Raw genomic sequence first — 16992 nt, forward strand, 5'->3', positions numbered from 1 at the left:
TGGCTCAAATTGAATGGAGACAAAACTGAGATCATGGTGGTGGGTTGTCCTCCTAGCCCCACACTCTGGGTGTCTTTTTTCTGGCCCGAATATTTGGGTCCTTTACCAATTCCTGTCAGCAAAGTAAAACATCTTGGGGTGTTCATGGAAAAACAGGTTACAGCAGTCTGTCAAGCTGGTCATTTCCAGTTTAGAGTTCTTAAGAAGGTTCTTCCTTTGATTCCAGCCTCACTACGTCCATCTGTGGTGGCGGCCATGGTATTATCACGATTAGATTATTGCAATTCCTTGTATCTTGCCCAACCCAAGGGTCATATCCAACAATTGCAATGCTTGCAGAATCTAGCAGCTTGGTTTGCCACTGGCTCCCCCTTTGGGGCCCATATTACTCTGGTACTCCGAGCTCTTCATTGGCTTCCGGTGATCAAACGGATTGAATTCAAGGTCCTGTGTATAGTTTATTGCGCTCTCCATGGCCAGGGGGCTGAATATCTGCAACCAAATTCACCCGGTACCTCCCAAGTCGTAACCTTCGGTCAGCTTCGGCTGATTGTTTAGTGGTACCGAGGTTTAAACTGATCCTGATCGGCGGTCGGGCTTTCTCCATAGCTGCGGCGACTCTATGGAATAATCTCCCACCACTCATAAAGAAAACTCCAAACTATCTTACCTTCAGAAAGGCTGTTAAAACGTACCTATTCTAGACAAAACCCGTTCCGCTCTTGTTGTCTCTTCTCCTCTCAGCGCCAAGATAACTTCGGGTGACCGTGCGCTTAACAAATAGCAGTAACATAACATAAAACAAGCCACTGCTGCTTCTATTACACCCTCCGAAGTAATGGCTAAATATTTGACTAACTTTTTCATTCAACATATCAGTTGATCCAGTGTACAAAAGAGAAAGGGCTAGAGGTTGTTATTTTTCAGCTCTTGCCACAAAAATGTGTAACCAGCCCCAATCTTCTTTATGGTGGAAAGTGATTCTCCTGACTTACAGTATGAAGCTTAAAACCCTCAAGTTTAATGCACCTTTACCTACATTTGAAGAATTATCCAATTTCTCCATTGCGTTTGCAGCTCTTATTTTCCATTATAGCAAAAGGTTGCCTCTCGAGGCATATATTTTATGCCCTACAAATTCTCCATATAGAATACTTACATGCAACAGTTGCAAAGATTTGTTGAACATCTCCTTTTTTGAATCGCAAAGAAGACTGTAATGGTAAGGGCCCAAGTCTTCCTCTCATGATTCATAAGAGGTCATCCAATTAAAATGCAGTTTGCAATGCTATTTGCAGGTTTATTTATTTATTTATTTATTGGCTATTTGTAAGGTGCATATACCACAAATGGTGTTTCAAGGTGCCACAAGACAAAGAAGGGGGAGGGAGGGACAAGGGAGAAAGATAACAATAACAGTCCTACTAGCCCTTGTGACATTCACATAATGCAAGTGCAGTAACAAGAAGTGCGAGGGAGAGGGGGGAAGTGCGGTCAGTGCGAAATGCAAAGTCCTAGGTTGGGATGGACAGTTCAGGGTAAAGGGGGGAAGTAGGGGAGGGTAAGAGTGCAAGTGCTAGGGATTGCATGTGGTGCAAGGGGTGAGGGTCCACATGCTAAGTGTGAGGAGGGGGTGGACTGCAAAAGAGGGGGGGGGCTGGAGCCGTATAGAACTCAGAGGGAACCAGGCAGCCAGTCACTGCTGCAGATGGGGGGTTTTAACAGGGGAGGAGGGGAGGGGAGGATGAAGAGAAAAGGAGGTTCTTGAGGAGCTTCTGGAATTTAAGGAGATCCAGCTCAAGTCTGAGCGGGGCAGGGAGACCATTTCAGAGGGAGGCTCCTGCAGAGGAGAGAGATCTACCACCGACTCTCTTCTTAGAGAAGTGTCTGATCTGCAGAGAGTTGGAGCTAGAAGACTGAAGGGCTCTAGTAGGAGGTATTTATAGAGAGAGAGTTGAATGTAGTGGGCTCCCAGGCCCAAAAAAGTCTTGTGGATGATGCTGAGGGTCTTGAACTTGAACCTAGTAGCAAAGGGGAGGCAATGGAGAGATTTTAGGGCTGGAGAGATGCAGTCCCTGGGCTTGAGGCCAAGGATAAGCATTGCAGTCCTATTGTGGATTAGTTGAAAGGCAGTGAAGGGAGGATAAAGGAAGATTGAGGAAGAGGCTGTTGCAGTAGTCCAGCCTAGAGAGGACCAGAGCGCTGGAGACATTGAATTTCTGGGGAAAGGTGAGGAAAGGGAGAATGCCTCTGAGGAGGTGAAGCTGATAGTGGGCCTTCTTGGCAAGGTCTGCGATGTGAGGAGAGGAGGGAAGAGAGGAGTCAGAGATGACAAAAAGATTTTTGCCTCACAATAGGGTGAGGGGAGGCAACCCATAGAGGGTGGCCAGAGGGAAGAAGGAAAGGAGGGAGCTCTGGTCCCAATGAGAAGGATCTCAGTCATGCTGGCATTCAGGCAGAGATCATTGGCAGCACACCATGCTTGAATAGTAGTCAGACAGTCAGGGATGAGAGAGGAGGAAGAGGAGGCAGTAGAGGGAAGCTTGGGAAGCTTGAGGGAGAGTCGCGTGTTGTCTGCATAACACTGGAAGTGAGGAGAGAAGGAGGAGATCAGGTGGGCCAGAGGGGCAAGGTAGATGTTGAAATGGCATGGCAAGAGGATAGAGCCTTGAGGGATGCTACACATGGAGAGTGTGATTTGGGAGAGAAAAGGGCCCAGTTGAACCTGGGAACGTCAGGAGGAGAAGAATTAGGTCAACCAGTCCAGTGCCAGGGTGTTGAGTTCAGTTTTGGAAACTACATATATCTTTGCTGCAATTTGCATGTTGGAAAGTCAGTTTTGCAAACTACAAATGTTATGTTATCTGGCATTTGTATAGAGCCTACTGCCATAGCATGTGGCTTTGAAACACTTTGCCTGTCAGAGAGGCAAATGAGGAATATGACAGAACATTCAGGAGTGGAAGGAAGAAAGAAAGTCAGGTAGATGGTGGGGATGAGGGCGAGGACTAGATAAGATGCACAGGAAGGCATTAGTAGGAAATATTAGAGGAGCTATGTGCACAATTGGACCACCCTTATCATGGGACTCAAATGTATTCTATGGGGCACAGGGCAAAGAGGAGAGATAGCTGAAGAGGAGGTGTTCTCTTTGCAAGGGGCGTGTGTCTAGAAACTACTCACTGCACAGTGAGCTGCGTCATGTTGAAGCCATGCCTAAGCAACCACATGCAGTAAAGCCCTTACGTTTACTTCCTTATACCCGCTACAACATTTGGAAGGGGTTGTAGGTTACAAATCCAAATTTGCCAAGTTTGCAAAAGCTCTCTGAAAAGTGGAAAAAAAAGCCTCACATTTCTTGGTTTCCTCATTTATTTCATGGTTCCCAAAAACCTAGGCTTGTGCACCCAGTGCTTATGGCCAGTCCTTGAGGCGTCCACAGTGTCATGGTGAGCCAAGGCATGCATAAAACCATGCCCAAGAAAACACAGTGTGCAAAGCCCCTCTACTTTCTCCCTTGGGTCCTTATTTATTTATTTATTTATATTTATATAGCGCGCTAGAAGCCCAGGGGCATTGAGGCGCTGTTACTTGCAATAACTTAGTTACGTGGTACAGGCATGAAAGCGATTGTTAACACATTATGAATACTACAAGATATCGTACTGTTGTTACAGATATTGCATTGGGACGTATATTACAACATATATGATAAGTATTCGTGCTGGTGTGTCGGGTCTTATGTGAAGAGGGTAGTTTTCAGAGTTTTGCGGAAGGTGGTGAGGGAGGCCCCCCCTCGGATAGTGGGAGGTAGGGCATTCCAGTGAGTGGGCGCGAGATAGGGGAAGCAGACACACACGCCCAGATTCTATGTATGGGAAAGCTGGAAGGAAAATATGGGCACAGTTAACGGATGGTGGGAATTCAACCATGTGTTCATTCAGAACAGAAGCTTAGTCCCGCCTTCCTGGAGGTTCCTGTGTCCTTCTAGGGCCTTTAAGGTGATGGATATATTGGTGTGTGAGGCAGGAATCCTCTTAGACTGAGGCTGGGTACATAAGGGAGTTAATTTACATAATCCAGCCTTTCTTTGACTAGCATTCTCACCCTGGACTGCATTTACTGTGTACTGTTAGACGGCCCCATGCGAATGTAAGGTCCTGTGAAAAAAGTGTATTTGTTTTGAGCTTTTTTACAAACTATCCATTTATCCATATAGCCTGCTGCGTGCAACATTGACTTAAGTTAAAAAAGCATTAGTAGTGTGACACAGGATATACACACATGATAGTGTGAGCTATCAGAAAAGTACTGATTAGCACTAATCGTATTTGTGTAAGAGACCAAGCATAGATAGCATTAAATGATTAGGCTTACGTTTACACGTTGGTATTTCTCCTGTCCAGACGGAGGAATTTCCTTCCCATACACAGGTAATAACTCCTTCTCCCAGAAGATGATGTTTGGAGGGGCACTGAAACATTATCACCGTTCCAACAGCAGTGCCGTTCCCTTGGAGGAGCTGGAGGGTGCCTGGGTCTGGAGGAACCATTCTGCTGCACTGACCTAGGCAGCACAGAAAAACAGAATGCAGTGCTGTTAAATGGCCTGCCTTCACACTACTGATATCAAATACTGTTTTTATGTGCAGACAAGGATACATCTGCATTTACTAATGATGTAAGCACTTTTGAAAGACTAAGCGGAGCTAACACATACAGACACATAGCACAGTTTTACAGAAACCTTTCAACGGTGCAAGTGCAATTAATACAATGCCAAAATATGGCCTAGTGCATATAAAATGCCTACAGTTCTTTTTTGCAGCAGTTTAATGTTTGACCTAGTCCTAGTCCTGGTGCAAAAATGCATTGAAAGTATACTTTTTTGCACAAAGACAATTTGTGCTCTAGGGCTAATTGTACACTGATAAAATGTTTCTTTAATATGGCATAAAAAGGGCAACACGTGAAACGTCTTTCTATGATACAATATTAATTCAAACATATCCTTACACTTGTATACATAGATTTCTGAGCGTGTGGCTATGGGATAGAAATACCAAACTGCCAGCTGATGGCACAGCTCAAATGGCTTGCGCAGCCTTAGTGCTTCTGTGTGAGTATTGCTCACTCTAACAAATTCAAAGCAAATAAAACAGAATATGTCTACACGGAAATCAAGAATGCGCAATTGTGTCAAAACTCAAATTCAAGCATTGTACATGCACATTCCATGGACATCCTCGAATCTGCTAGTCTTAATTACATTTCATTAAGATAAAAGATGATTGGCGCACACAACGTTTTCGTTTTAGATTATTTTCTATCACTAAGGAAGCTAACATATTCATAATTACATGTATAACATTCACATCATTCCACATATCATTTTTTTTCTCCACTTTATTTACATTTTTAAAATTACATGCAAATAACAAATATAATTTGGTTCTTGTATATGAAAGTTTAAAATATAAACAAGATACCTTCTCATTGGGATTATACACAAGCAATTATATAGATAGCAAATACATTACCCCAGTATTCCCATATACAATATACTTATTCATTTGATATGACCACAGACAACACAGACAACAACACAGGCACACAACAAAATGATACTACAAAAACACGAACGAATAAATCATCAACATAAACCTGCCAAATGATACTGCACACTAATAACCCATATCAACAACCAACATCCCCCACACTGATTGTATATAACCCGCACTCAGCCATATAAGTCATTAAATGGTCCCCAAGACTCCAGATATATTCCCTCACAATTTTGTTTTCCTCATCCTGTGTTTTTCATATTTGGAAAGTGTTTGCAAATCTGTCAACAGTTATCAATTAAGGGCTTTTTTCTCATCTTCCAAACTCTTATGCTATTCCTTGTTGCCACCATATGTGTTCTATCAATCCTACCTGATCGATCACTGGGAACGTCACATCTGCCCCGATTTGAAAGCAGAATAACAGCAGAAATGGACCTCAGAAACTTTGCACCCAGAGTCGTATCCAGCCTATCTAACACATCCCTCCAGAAATCGACAACCCTCAGACAATCCCATAACATAAGAAACAAGGATCCTCTACCTCTGCCGCATCCCCGGCATGTCTCATTATTAAGCAGACCCAGCCCAAACATCTTCAACGGGGTCCAGTATAGACAACCTAGAATTCTCTGATGTTTATTACGTAGGTTCAGTTCCGTTTTCGCTTTCGAAGTGACCCTCCTTAGCCTTTTGCACTCTTTTATCGTTACATTATTACCCAGCTCTTCAATCCAGGCTTGCCTCAATTTTCCCCCCAAAGTTATATATGAACAATCTGTTGGCATCGTTCTTAGATAGCTCATCACCATTTGTGGCAGCATGTAAAACAGATCACACACCGCTGGTTTGTTTCCCATTGGAGACTTCAGCATATTCTGTCTCTCTGTATAAGGACCTCTAAATTCCTATATCTCATGAGCGCTCTCTTGTTTAACCCATATATTTGAGCGTGATCCGCCCATGGTTTCATTTTACCATCCAACCATACATCTGCAATCTTCACAATACCTCTATTGATCCAGCTTTGCCATATCAATGTTTTATTATCTATTTGTAAACCAGGGTTATGCCATATAGACGCTCCGTAGTGCATATAGAGACCATAATTGCAGTCTTTAATCCATGATTCAAGTGCAAAATTGGTCACACTAAAAGTCAGCAATCTAGCTGACAGTTTAGTTATATTACCAATTGAGTACAAGCTATCTAGGTGATATGGTGAAAACGTCTACCTCTATTACCATCCACAATGGTTCAGGACCATCATTATGCGCAAAGTAATTGGCAGATTATTTGAGCAGGAAACCTTTACAATAGTTTGCTCGTATCAAATAAGCAAAGCCCCCCTCTCTTACATTTGTAACCATAATGTGCCTTGGAATCTTTGATCTTTTCCCAGCACCCCAGAGGAATCCTAGAAAGACTTTGTCAATACGCTTAAGCATACATTTGAGGAAGTGTAGTGGACGGGATTGGATAACATATAATATCTTGGGAAGGAGCAACATCTTAATAGCATTTATTTTTGCCCAGACATTTAAGGATACACGTTCCCATTTTTTGACATCTTGTTGAAGAACCTCTATTAACCTACTAGTATTAAACTCAATAATCTCTTTTACATCACGAACCAGATAAATCCCCAGGTATTTCACACTAGAATTAACCCACTGGCAATACCAATCGAATAGCCCACTACAAACCAAGGATTCTTTAAGCGGAAAGACCACAGATTTACCCCAATTCATTTTGTGTCCCGAAAGCCGACCAACTTTTTCAAAAACAGTTTTCAGTAATGCTCCCCCATCATCTGGATTCAACATAATTACTAGAATTACTGTCATGTCATCTGCATAGGAAAGCACCTTAACTTCTCTGTCCCCTACACATGAACCATGAATGTTGGACTCCTGTTGGATATAGGCAGCTAAGGGCTCCAATGCTAGGTTTGAAGAGAAAAGGTGACTGTGGACACCCCTGTCTAGTAACCCTAAATATTGGAAAAGATTCAGAGACATCATCATTCACCCATATTCTAGCAGTAATATGTGATTGCAGTGCACCGATAGCATACAGAAAAAGAGGCCCAAATCCCTTTTCAAGCAACGTAAAATTCAAGAATGTCTAGTTAACCCGGTCCAATGCTTTTTCAGCATCCATAAATATTAAGACTATTGGCCTCATTACGAGGCTTGCGCTCACGGAATGAAGAGGGCCGGTATGGGACTGGCCCCCTTCATTCCGTCAGGGCTGATTACAAGGTTCCCTTCGCGAGACCCAGATCGGACGCCTGGTAAAACCAGGCGTCCTTTCCGGGTCCCGCTTTTGGAAGAGGGAGGTAACAACGGGACACTCATAATGTGCCTGTTGTTACCTCCATCCCCATTCCCATTGAGCCCTATGGGGCCTCATATGGGAATGGGGAATGGTTCCTGCAAGGAGGACTTACAGGGTCCTCCAATGTCAGAATGACCCAGTAAATCCCCATTGCAGGAACCCGGTAAAGGAGCCCGGTGCGGAGCCAGCCATGGAGCTAATACTCCATGGCTACCTCCAAACTCGTAATGAGGCCCTATGTCTTCCACCTCAGCTTTTGGAATTCCCAGAATAGCTATGATTGTCCTGATATTATCATATCCATACCTCCGTTTTATGAATCCAGCATGTGATTGGTCTATTAGACCACCCATAAATGTGTCCAATCTATTAGTCAAAATACATGTAAATAACGTCGAGTCTACATTAAGCAGTGAGATCGGGTGATAATTACCCCATTTAGTTTTATCCCTCCCCGGCTTTGGAACCAACAATACCATAGCCTCACTCATGGATGGCCACAAGTTGCCATCCATCATGATGTTATTAAATAATCCACATAGAATTGGAGCAAGTTCTCAACTGAAAGTTCTAAAAGGAATCCATCGAACCCAGTGATTTCCCCACATTAAGATGACTTATAGCCATAAACACCTCTGTAACCTTAATTGGGGCATCTAGTGAATCTTTAGTCTCACTGGACAGACAAAGGAGATTCACCTTCCCAAAGGAGTTAGTTAGACCTTCCTTGTATATGGATGCATAAAATGCTCTGAAACATTCACAAATGTCTTTCCTTTTGTATTTGTATTTGTATTTGTTTATTTGTATTGCGCACCCTGCCCAAGGGCATCAGGGTGCATGTTTGGAAAGGAAGTTACAGATAAATGTTACATAGATAATTACAAGTTACATTTTATATACATATTTACATAAAGAATAAGAACATGAATCCAAAAATATTGCACGGACTGGCAAAATGGTCAAATATACAGTATATACAGTGAGTAGCCTGTTTGCGAGTGACCGTTGCATGAGTTACATGGTGGAGGCCAGTGCATCCTGTTCGTGAAGCCACCAAATCATGACCTCAGAATCATTGGGCCTCATTACAAGGTTGCCTGTCTGGTAACAATGGTGCCGGTAAGCTACCGGCACCGTTGTTACCGGACCAGCAAACTACGAGTTCTGAGAGCGGGTGCCTTTACACCTGCCAGGTCTGACCTGGCGGGCGGGAAGGCACCCGCTCGCAGACCTTGACGGAGCACCGGCACCATTCATGAATGGTGCCAGTGAATCCGTCCTCCCCATTCCCATTGAGTTCAATGGGACTCGAATGGGAATGGGGCGTAATATTTTCCGGCACCCGGCAATGAGGAATTACCGTACCGCCAGGGCTGTAATGCCCCTGTAAGTCCCTATTGCCGGGCGCTGGGAAAAAATGACTCCGGCGGCAGCCGTGCCGTTTTTACGGCACGGCGACCGCCGGACTCATAATGAGGCACATTATCTATCTTGTAGACATATGACATTTCCACTTTATCCTTTAGCTTTTTCCCCCGCGGTCTCCTTCTTCCCAATATTATTGTTTTAAAAAAAAGAATTCCCTATCTGCCTGTGAATCCCATTCACATTTAAGTGTCTCCTTGGCCCTATCCATCTTCATTTTGTCTTAAGTATTCCTTGATAACTCATACTACCTTTGTAGTTCCCCAATGCCACCCTCCATTCTCTTTGGGTCTTCCAGCCCGACTTCCTCATCTGCAACGTCCAATTCATCAGTTCTCCACAAATAGACGCCTTGAAACTATCCCATACTATCAGAGAATTTGATGATTCCTTATTCTCCTCAAAGAACAACTTAATGAAATCTTTCATTTCCTTCAAGGCCTCCTCATCATTCAGTACAAATAGCTTCAAGCACCATCTAAGAAAGTCACACCTTCGATTCTCCATTTTCAACTTCATGCTAACTAGGGAATGATCTGATAGACTTCTTCTTGTATGTCAACAGTGACCATTTTCTCCAAACAATCTGTCTGAATTCAGGAAATAGTCAATTATTGAATAAGAATAGGAGAGTAGAAAGAATATGCCTTTTCCCCAGAATGAGGAACCCTCCATGCATCAACTAGATCAAATGTATCTGTAAAATGTCGTCAATATGTAATTCCTCTCGTGTTTGTAAACCTTTATGAAGAGGACTGGTCCACCTTGGGCTCCATAAGCACAAAAGTGATGCGTGGAAGGTTTTGAATGAATCTACGCCACTGGCATTGCTCTGGGCAACCTTCCACACCACTGTTTTCTAGCCCGTCTGCACCATTGCAAAAGGGGTCCAGCCATATGAAAATCAGTCAGGTACTGCCACCAATGGTAGCAGCCCAGCCCGAACTGCTAGGCCAGGTCCCCTCTGGACAGAAACACAAGCAACCCCAGACATGTTTCGGCCTTGTTGGGCCTCCTCAGTGAGGTGCAGATTGGTTCCCTATGGCGCAGCGAGCAAGGGACCCACGTCTGGGCATACCCTCTCTCACATAGTGAGACAAACTATAAGCACAAAAGTGATGGGTGGAAGGTTTTGAATGAATCTAAGCCACTGGCATTGCTCTGGGAAACCTTCCACACCACCGTTTTTTAGCCCGTCTGCGCCATTGCAAAAGGGGTCCAGCCATATGCAAATCAGTCAGGTACTGCCACCAATGGTAGCAGCCCAGCCCGAACTGCTAGGCCAGGTCCCCTCTGCAACACACAATTCAAATCCCCTCCTAAAATAATGTATTCCCTGCACGTGTCCCGTAGTAATGAGCTCAGGCTCATGAAAAAAGATCCCCCTGCAGTGCAAGGTCCATAGATAGATCCCAAGGTTATTAGTGTCCCCTCACGTTGCAAATCTACCAAAATGATACAGCCCTCATCATCCATTGCAGCCTATGCAGCTGAAATCCCCAGCCCTTTCCCAAATAACATGCCTACTCCTCTTGAGTTTGATGAATGACAGTTCAAGAGCACTTTGCTATACCTTCGATTTTTCAATAGACCCTCGGAGCTGTCTAGTAGGTGCATCTGTTGCAAAAACACCACATCTGCCCTTTCTCTCCAAACACTTGACAATACCTCCCTCCTTTCCGCAAACAATTCAACCCTTTAACATTCCATGTTGCTAATTTCAATGAACTCATTAGAGTAATCCCTATTTAAATATTTTCTTTCGAGAAGTTTAATTGTCACATTCATATATTTATGCATAGTAGATGACATCATAACAAGAACATCTAAAGATTACCTCATGTACCAGAGGGTCAATCAGCTCTCGAGCTTGGATCCCTCCTTTGTAGGGTATGGTTTTCCTATCGTAATTCTGTGTGAATATTCCAGCACTAGTTTAAAACATAGACTATAATGGTCATTGGCTAGATATGTGGCAGGATTGGAGCAAGTTCTAATACTCCACAATGAAGATAGACTCAAAACACATATACATAAACACGCACATGCATTTGCAACAAATCCAATCCATAACTCAATGGGCTGAATATCAGTACAAATATATACATCTGATTTGTTCATCTGAACTATCCCTGCAGAACTCTATGCCCTGTATATTTAGTAATGTATCTCATATCAGTCTTCCTCGTGCCTGACTACTAGTAGATATGACAGGTACATATAATACACCAGTCTATGTCTAGTCAATCTAATCAACTAATAAAACAATTCCTCTAATACCATAGGCAAATTAATCTCCCAATTTCCCAATGTAAAGTCATTTGCACCCCTATAGACACAATGCCCCCAACGATTAACATCAAGAACACTGCACACCTTTGAGTTTTGCAATAGAAGTATTCGATATGGAGTCTCAGTCCACCTGGTGAAAGGCGGAATTTCCATCAACATAAGTAGTCCCTTTCAATGTGATCGTGTGTTGCCCACTGTGGTGCCAATGTAATATTTAAACTCTCGTCAACCTACTTACATAAATATTAATTTCAAAACCTTGTTCATAGTTCCATTCTGACTATTGTAATTCATCAGTTATAACTACTCCCACCATATTAATTCTGGCTCACTTGTATAGGCTCAGTGTATACATTGCGTTAGGCAGGCAGTTTGAATCACATGGCCAAGCTTACATGGCAGTGGTCTTGCTAGGATGTCCCTCATTGCGCCACATGTTTATCTCCCACATCCCTTACCTCCCACACCAATGCCACATTCTCTCAGTCTGATCCCAGACTCCCCACACCCAGCGTTTCTGCTTTTGCAGTCCTCATAAACATCGCTTCTGCACCGGAGCGAAGCTCACCCCATTTGGCCTCCCTCTGCAGACTCATCCGTACAGCGATTTGCAGCAGCAACAACATCGAAAGCCAAGGTGAGCACATCCAAGTCACTGACCATTGCATTGGATGGCATCAAGGACATTCCGGCTCCCCCATCTGTGGTCTACCACAACCCGTGGACCACTTGCGGAGAAGCGCGCCCATCTGTCCCCTTCTGTCAGGTTGCCCAACACTGACTGGTATTAAGGGCATTGGGGATTCCTCTTGGGATTGTGTTGGAGGGCATACAGACCAGAGCAGTAGGCGCACCACAAGAGCTTAAGTTCCCCAGAGTAACCCAGAACTAAGTTAATGTGTGCAAGATGGGTTCTTTCCTCTAATGCACACAGCATTCCCGCTCCGGTAAATTTATTTTTAAAAACATGACAACCGCCAACTGCAACTGTCACTTGAGTAAGCAATATTAATTTGAACTAAAACGTTAAATGAAGCCTTAATATTATAAGTAAAGGCTCATATATTAAACTCAGAAAGTCTTACAAAACTCCATTTAGCATAAACACACTATCTCTTCTTTTTGTTGTGGGGGACCTCTGTACATCTGAAGTTGATTCCAAAGGTTCAGTATCAAGGTCTGACAAAAAGGCTTCAGCATTTTTGTAATGAGTGACAGAGTGCACTTGGCCATCCAAAATAACACAGAATATTGTAGGATAAACTGTGTAGTATTTTAACTTCTTGTGTCTTGCCTTTTCTTTAACCACATCAAATGTTCTTCTTTTTTCCAGTACATCTCCGCTTAGATCTCTAAATATCATTATTTTGTGACCCCACAGGAGAGAGTAGTAATTTCACAAGCCCTCCTTAAAATCATCTCTTTAATGGGGAATATTAGGAACTTCAAAATGAAGTGCCTTGGTCTCTGGCCCAATGCAGGTTTTTGACCCAGTGATTTGTAGGCCATTTCCATTGCTAGGGATATTTTAGGATCCAGATTGAGTAGAGTTATTAATGTTTTCTCCAGGAATATCATGGGATTGCCCAGCTCCACATTCCCTGGAAATCCAGCAATCCTAATGTTGTTTCTCCTGGGAAAGTTCTCCTGCTGAGACAACTTGAGAGACAGTTTCTCATTTTAGAGCTGTAAAACCTTAATCCGGTACACCAATGTTAAGGTTTTGTCATCCACCAAAGTAACATGTTCCTCCATTGAATCCACCTTAGTGTTGAGCTCCACGTATCTTTCTTCAGCACTGAGAGTTTAGACTTAATCTCAGCAATGTCTACCGTCACTTTGGTCAAACGGTCCAGCAACTTATCATCTCTCTTCTAAGCCTCATCATCCCCTTTATGCCTCTTAGCAGGTTGGGCCACTTCAGCTATGGATGGATTAGTCATTATTGCAGAGAAGATTCAATATCTCAGGGCTCAGCAGCACTGCCTTCAAGCTGCCATTCCTGGTGCCGACCATTCCGCATATATTTAAATAGAAACAGTTGAGATGGAATTAGAAAAATAAAAAGAAATTAATCTTTAAAGTATTGCAAGTGCATTATGACTTCTAGATGGAGAAAAGATAGTTAAGAGAATTAAAAAAGATACACAGATATAGAGAGAATAAGAAAGACGAGATCAGGGAAGCAGAGAGGTAAAAGGCAAGCTAGAGAGAGATGAAGGTTGGGATAGGATGAAAGAGAAGAGAATAGGAAAAGCTACAGAGAAGAACAACTCATGGAAATGCCAAAGGACAGAAAGATAAAGCAGCAGATGTGAATTCAAACAAATTGGTGTTTTTGCTTTGATAAATACAGATTTTCATAAATAAATATTGAATATAGTGGAAACCATCTTGGGAATGCATCCTGCTGTGTCATACTCTGATGTCACTGTGACCGTCATCAATTAAAAGCCTTCCACTAGCTACACGGATTTAAAGTCATTTAATGCCTTATGTGTTGGCAATGAGTACATATCTAAACTAAGAAATCACTGACAATATTTAAACCAATTTAGAACAACCTGACAAACCAGTGAGAATTACATACAAGGGTTATAGGGTTATAACGGGAATCTGTCCAATGGTAATCTGCCAGGTATCCTTGTATTCTGAGGCCATTCTGAGAATCTTACTGTATTATTATTATTATTATCATTATTTTTTATTATAAGTGTATTTACTGAGTGTGGACCTAGCTTAGGGAAGCAACAGTGTTGCACATGTCATTGGAAGTACACAGTGAGGGAAGCAAAGATGCAAGGGAGATAACAAGGGAAAAAGGAGAGGGTAGGCAATTTGGCAGCAAGAGATAAACAATCAAACAGGGAAGGAAACCAGGGGTGAGCAGATCACTGAATCTAAGGTTACGGGGGAGTATATGGTGCCTGCCTCAGGTGTTAGGGTGGAGCCATTCCTTGAAGAGTAGAGTCTTGAGCTGCTTCTTGAAATTTACAAATATATGTTTTCATCATGGGTTATTTTTCGATAATGCATTCCCTGTGCATGATGCCTAAAACCATATTTAACTTATTTTAAGCCTTGCGTGTGCAATTGTATTAGATATGTAACACTGAGCAGTGGCACTGAACATAATTACAGTGTCCACCTGTCAAACGGGAAATTATATCGTACCTCCTATTTGAAAGAATATGTGTATATTGGCCTATGCCCAGCTGCTTATAAGCCACTTGCGAAGGAATCCGTGTTGCAAGGTCCTGACCTTAGAATCAATGTTACCCGCCATTTTAGGTCTTTCTGCCATTTTAGGTTCTCTCTGTAAAGTCACCCTGTGAGTTAAAATGGTGGACGATGTCATTCCAAAATACAACATGGCCGTCTTGACCTCTGTGTGTAATTAATATGTAACTAGCCTGCAGGCCACCTGTCGGGGTCGTGAACTGAGACCTTGTCCTTCGTTGACCTGTGTGTAAAGGATTACTTGCGCCAATGAAACAAATCCGCGAGCATATGTTAAGAACAATGTATCCAAATACTGAACTAAGAACACTTGTTTAACTACATTGTATTAATGTTTGAGAAGACCTTTATGAGAAATCCTAAAATACACTGTTACCGTATAGGCTTGTTGGCGAATGTATTAAAGTCAATCCCTATGCATATAGTGGTGCGAACTCGGCATGAACCCTAGATCAGTAATGTATTAGAGGAATAGTAACCCGAAGGAGGGTTGGACTTCATTTTCGCAAATGGTATAAAAGAGCAACAAATTCTGATATACAGCGTCTCTCACTAAGAACGCTGAACCACGCTGGAGTTCGTTGTGTTGTACTGAGGGCCGATAGCTATCTGTTACTTTTCTTGGAAAACTGTTCAGTATAAAATAAAAAGATCCTTGTATGTTCCTTTGTAACCCGTGTTCGGTGTATTTCCTTTTGGGGTACTCAGCCTCGATATTTTGATTTTGTTTTCACAGTTGGCGCCCGAATAGGGACCCTCAAGATGACTATCGGACTGGGATCAGACGGTGTGACAAAATAAGGGGCCCCTTCTGAAAGAGACGCGACACCTCAGCAGCGCTCCACGACCCGATCCCTGGACGATTAGCTTGTGGTCTGAGACAGCATCTTGACGAGGGTCCACTTATCGAGGCAGGCAGATTTGCCCAAATCACCAAACACGAGGTAAGATTAGTTAGGTAAGATTCTTTGTAATCCGATCAGACCTCCTTAGGATTGATCAGGTGAGTCGTGACCCGATTCTTAAATATCCTAATAATTTGATTTTGGCGTATTGTATCTGCAAACACAATTATTGACTAGGTAACACCGATAATTTGATATGCCTGGGAAATTGTCTACCTGCTTCAAGGCGTTGTTCCGCAGCAATAGACAATCTTTGGAATTTAGCCGTCCAGCACCACAGGAGGGGTCGCCGGCGTGTACTATGTACTGTAAGCATGGCATTGGAAGTATAGTGTTTAATGATATTTGGCACAGACAAACCAGACATGCCTCCAAACTTCAGTGGCCAATCAATGGTAGTTTTGAAATCCCTCATATTGAGTATTTAGAGTCGATTCTATTAAAGAAAAAGGCTAGACCTGCAGCATTCGATGTTTTGCAGAATCGGAAAAAAGAAGCATTGCAGCAACTTAAGAGTAGAGAAAAACATGTGCGCCGTCATAAGACGAACGCCGAAAAAACATTATTGTATGACCAAGATAAACATTCTGAGTCGACTAGGAATATGGATAGAGCTTTCTCACTTGGAATTCATAAAATATATCCTTCTAAAGACCTTCATGTTTCCGACGAATTCATAGACAAATTGCTAAATGAATGAAGGCCTAGTGCCTCTGCGCCACCTCTGTATGTTCCTCTTCCTGCTGCTTTGCTTGTTCCTGTTGTTCCTGCTCCTCCTAATGCTCCTCTTTCTCCAGTTGCTGTTCCTCCACCTATTCCTCCACCCCTTCTTATTGCACCAGTAACAGTACCTCCATTGAATTTGCTGCTCCCCCTCTTCCAAGTGGTCTTGTGCCGCTTGTAGTCGATCAGGGTGCGGGGTCAAGAGTTGTCACTCGCAATACTGTACCACCAGAGAAGAAACGTGATTTAATTGCATGGGCTAAGCATTGTATGGAGAGAGATGATCAAGCTAATGTTTTTGCCACGCTTTTTAATATGGATAATTTTCCTGAGAATAATGTTTTTATTGAAGGTTTAAGGATTCATTTATGTGTAATGTGGGGCAAATTAAATAATACAGATCTCCCGCAAGGGTTAAGGGATCTAAACACTTAGCGTTTTCAAGAGACACTGTGGAGAAAGTAAATGAGCATGTTGAAAGGTTTTTTGACTATAGAAAGG

At 42.7% G+C, this 16992-nt stretch overlaps 1 protein-coding gene across 1 annotated transcript in view; it reads right to left on the reverse strand.

The window, feature by feature from the left end:
- Positions 1-16992, reverse strand: part of SUSD3 (sushi domain containing 3) — a 437490-nt gene that overhangs the window by 203091 nt on the left and 217407 nt on the right. The window contains exon 2 of the mRNA XM_069643607.1: positions 4378-4566. Coding sequence (XP_069499708.1) covers positions 4378-4566 — 189 coding nt within the window. The remainder of the gene's footprint in view (positions 1-4377; positions 4567-16992) is intronic.

Source organism: Ambystoma mexicanum, chromosome 2p (assembly GCF_040938575.1).
Source record: "Ambystoma mexicanum isolate Mex_15411 chromosome 2p, UKY_AmexF1_1, whole genome shotgun sequence".
NCBI classification, from domain to species: domain Eukaryota; kingdom Metazoa; phylum Chordata; class Amphibia; order Caudata; family Ambystomatidae; genus Ambystoma; species Ambystoma mexicanum.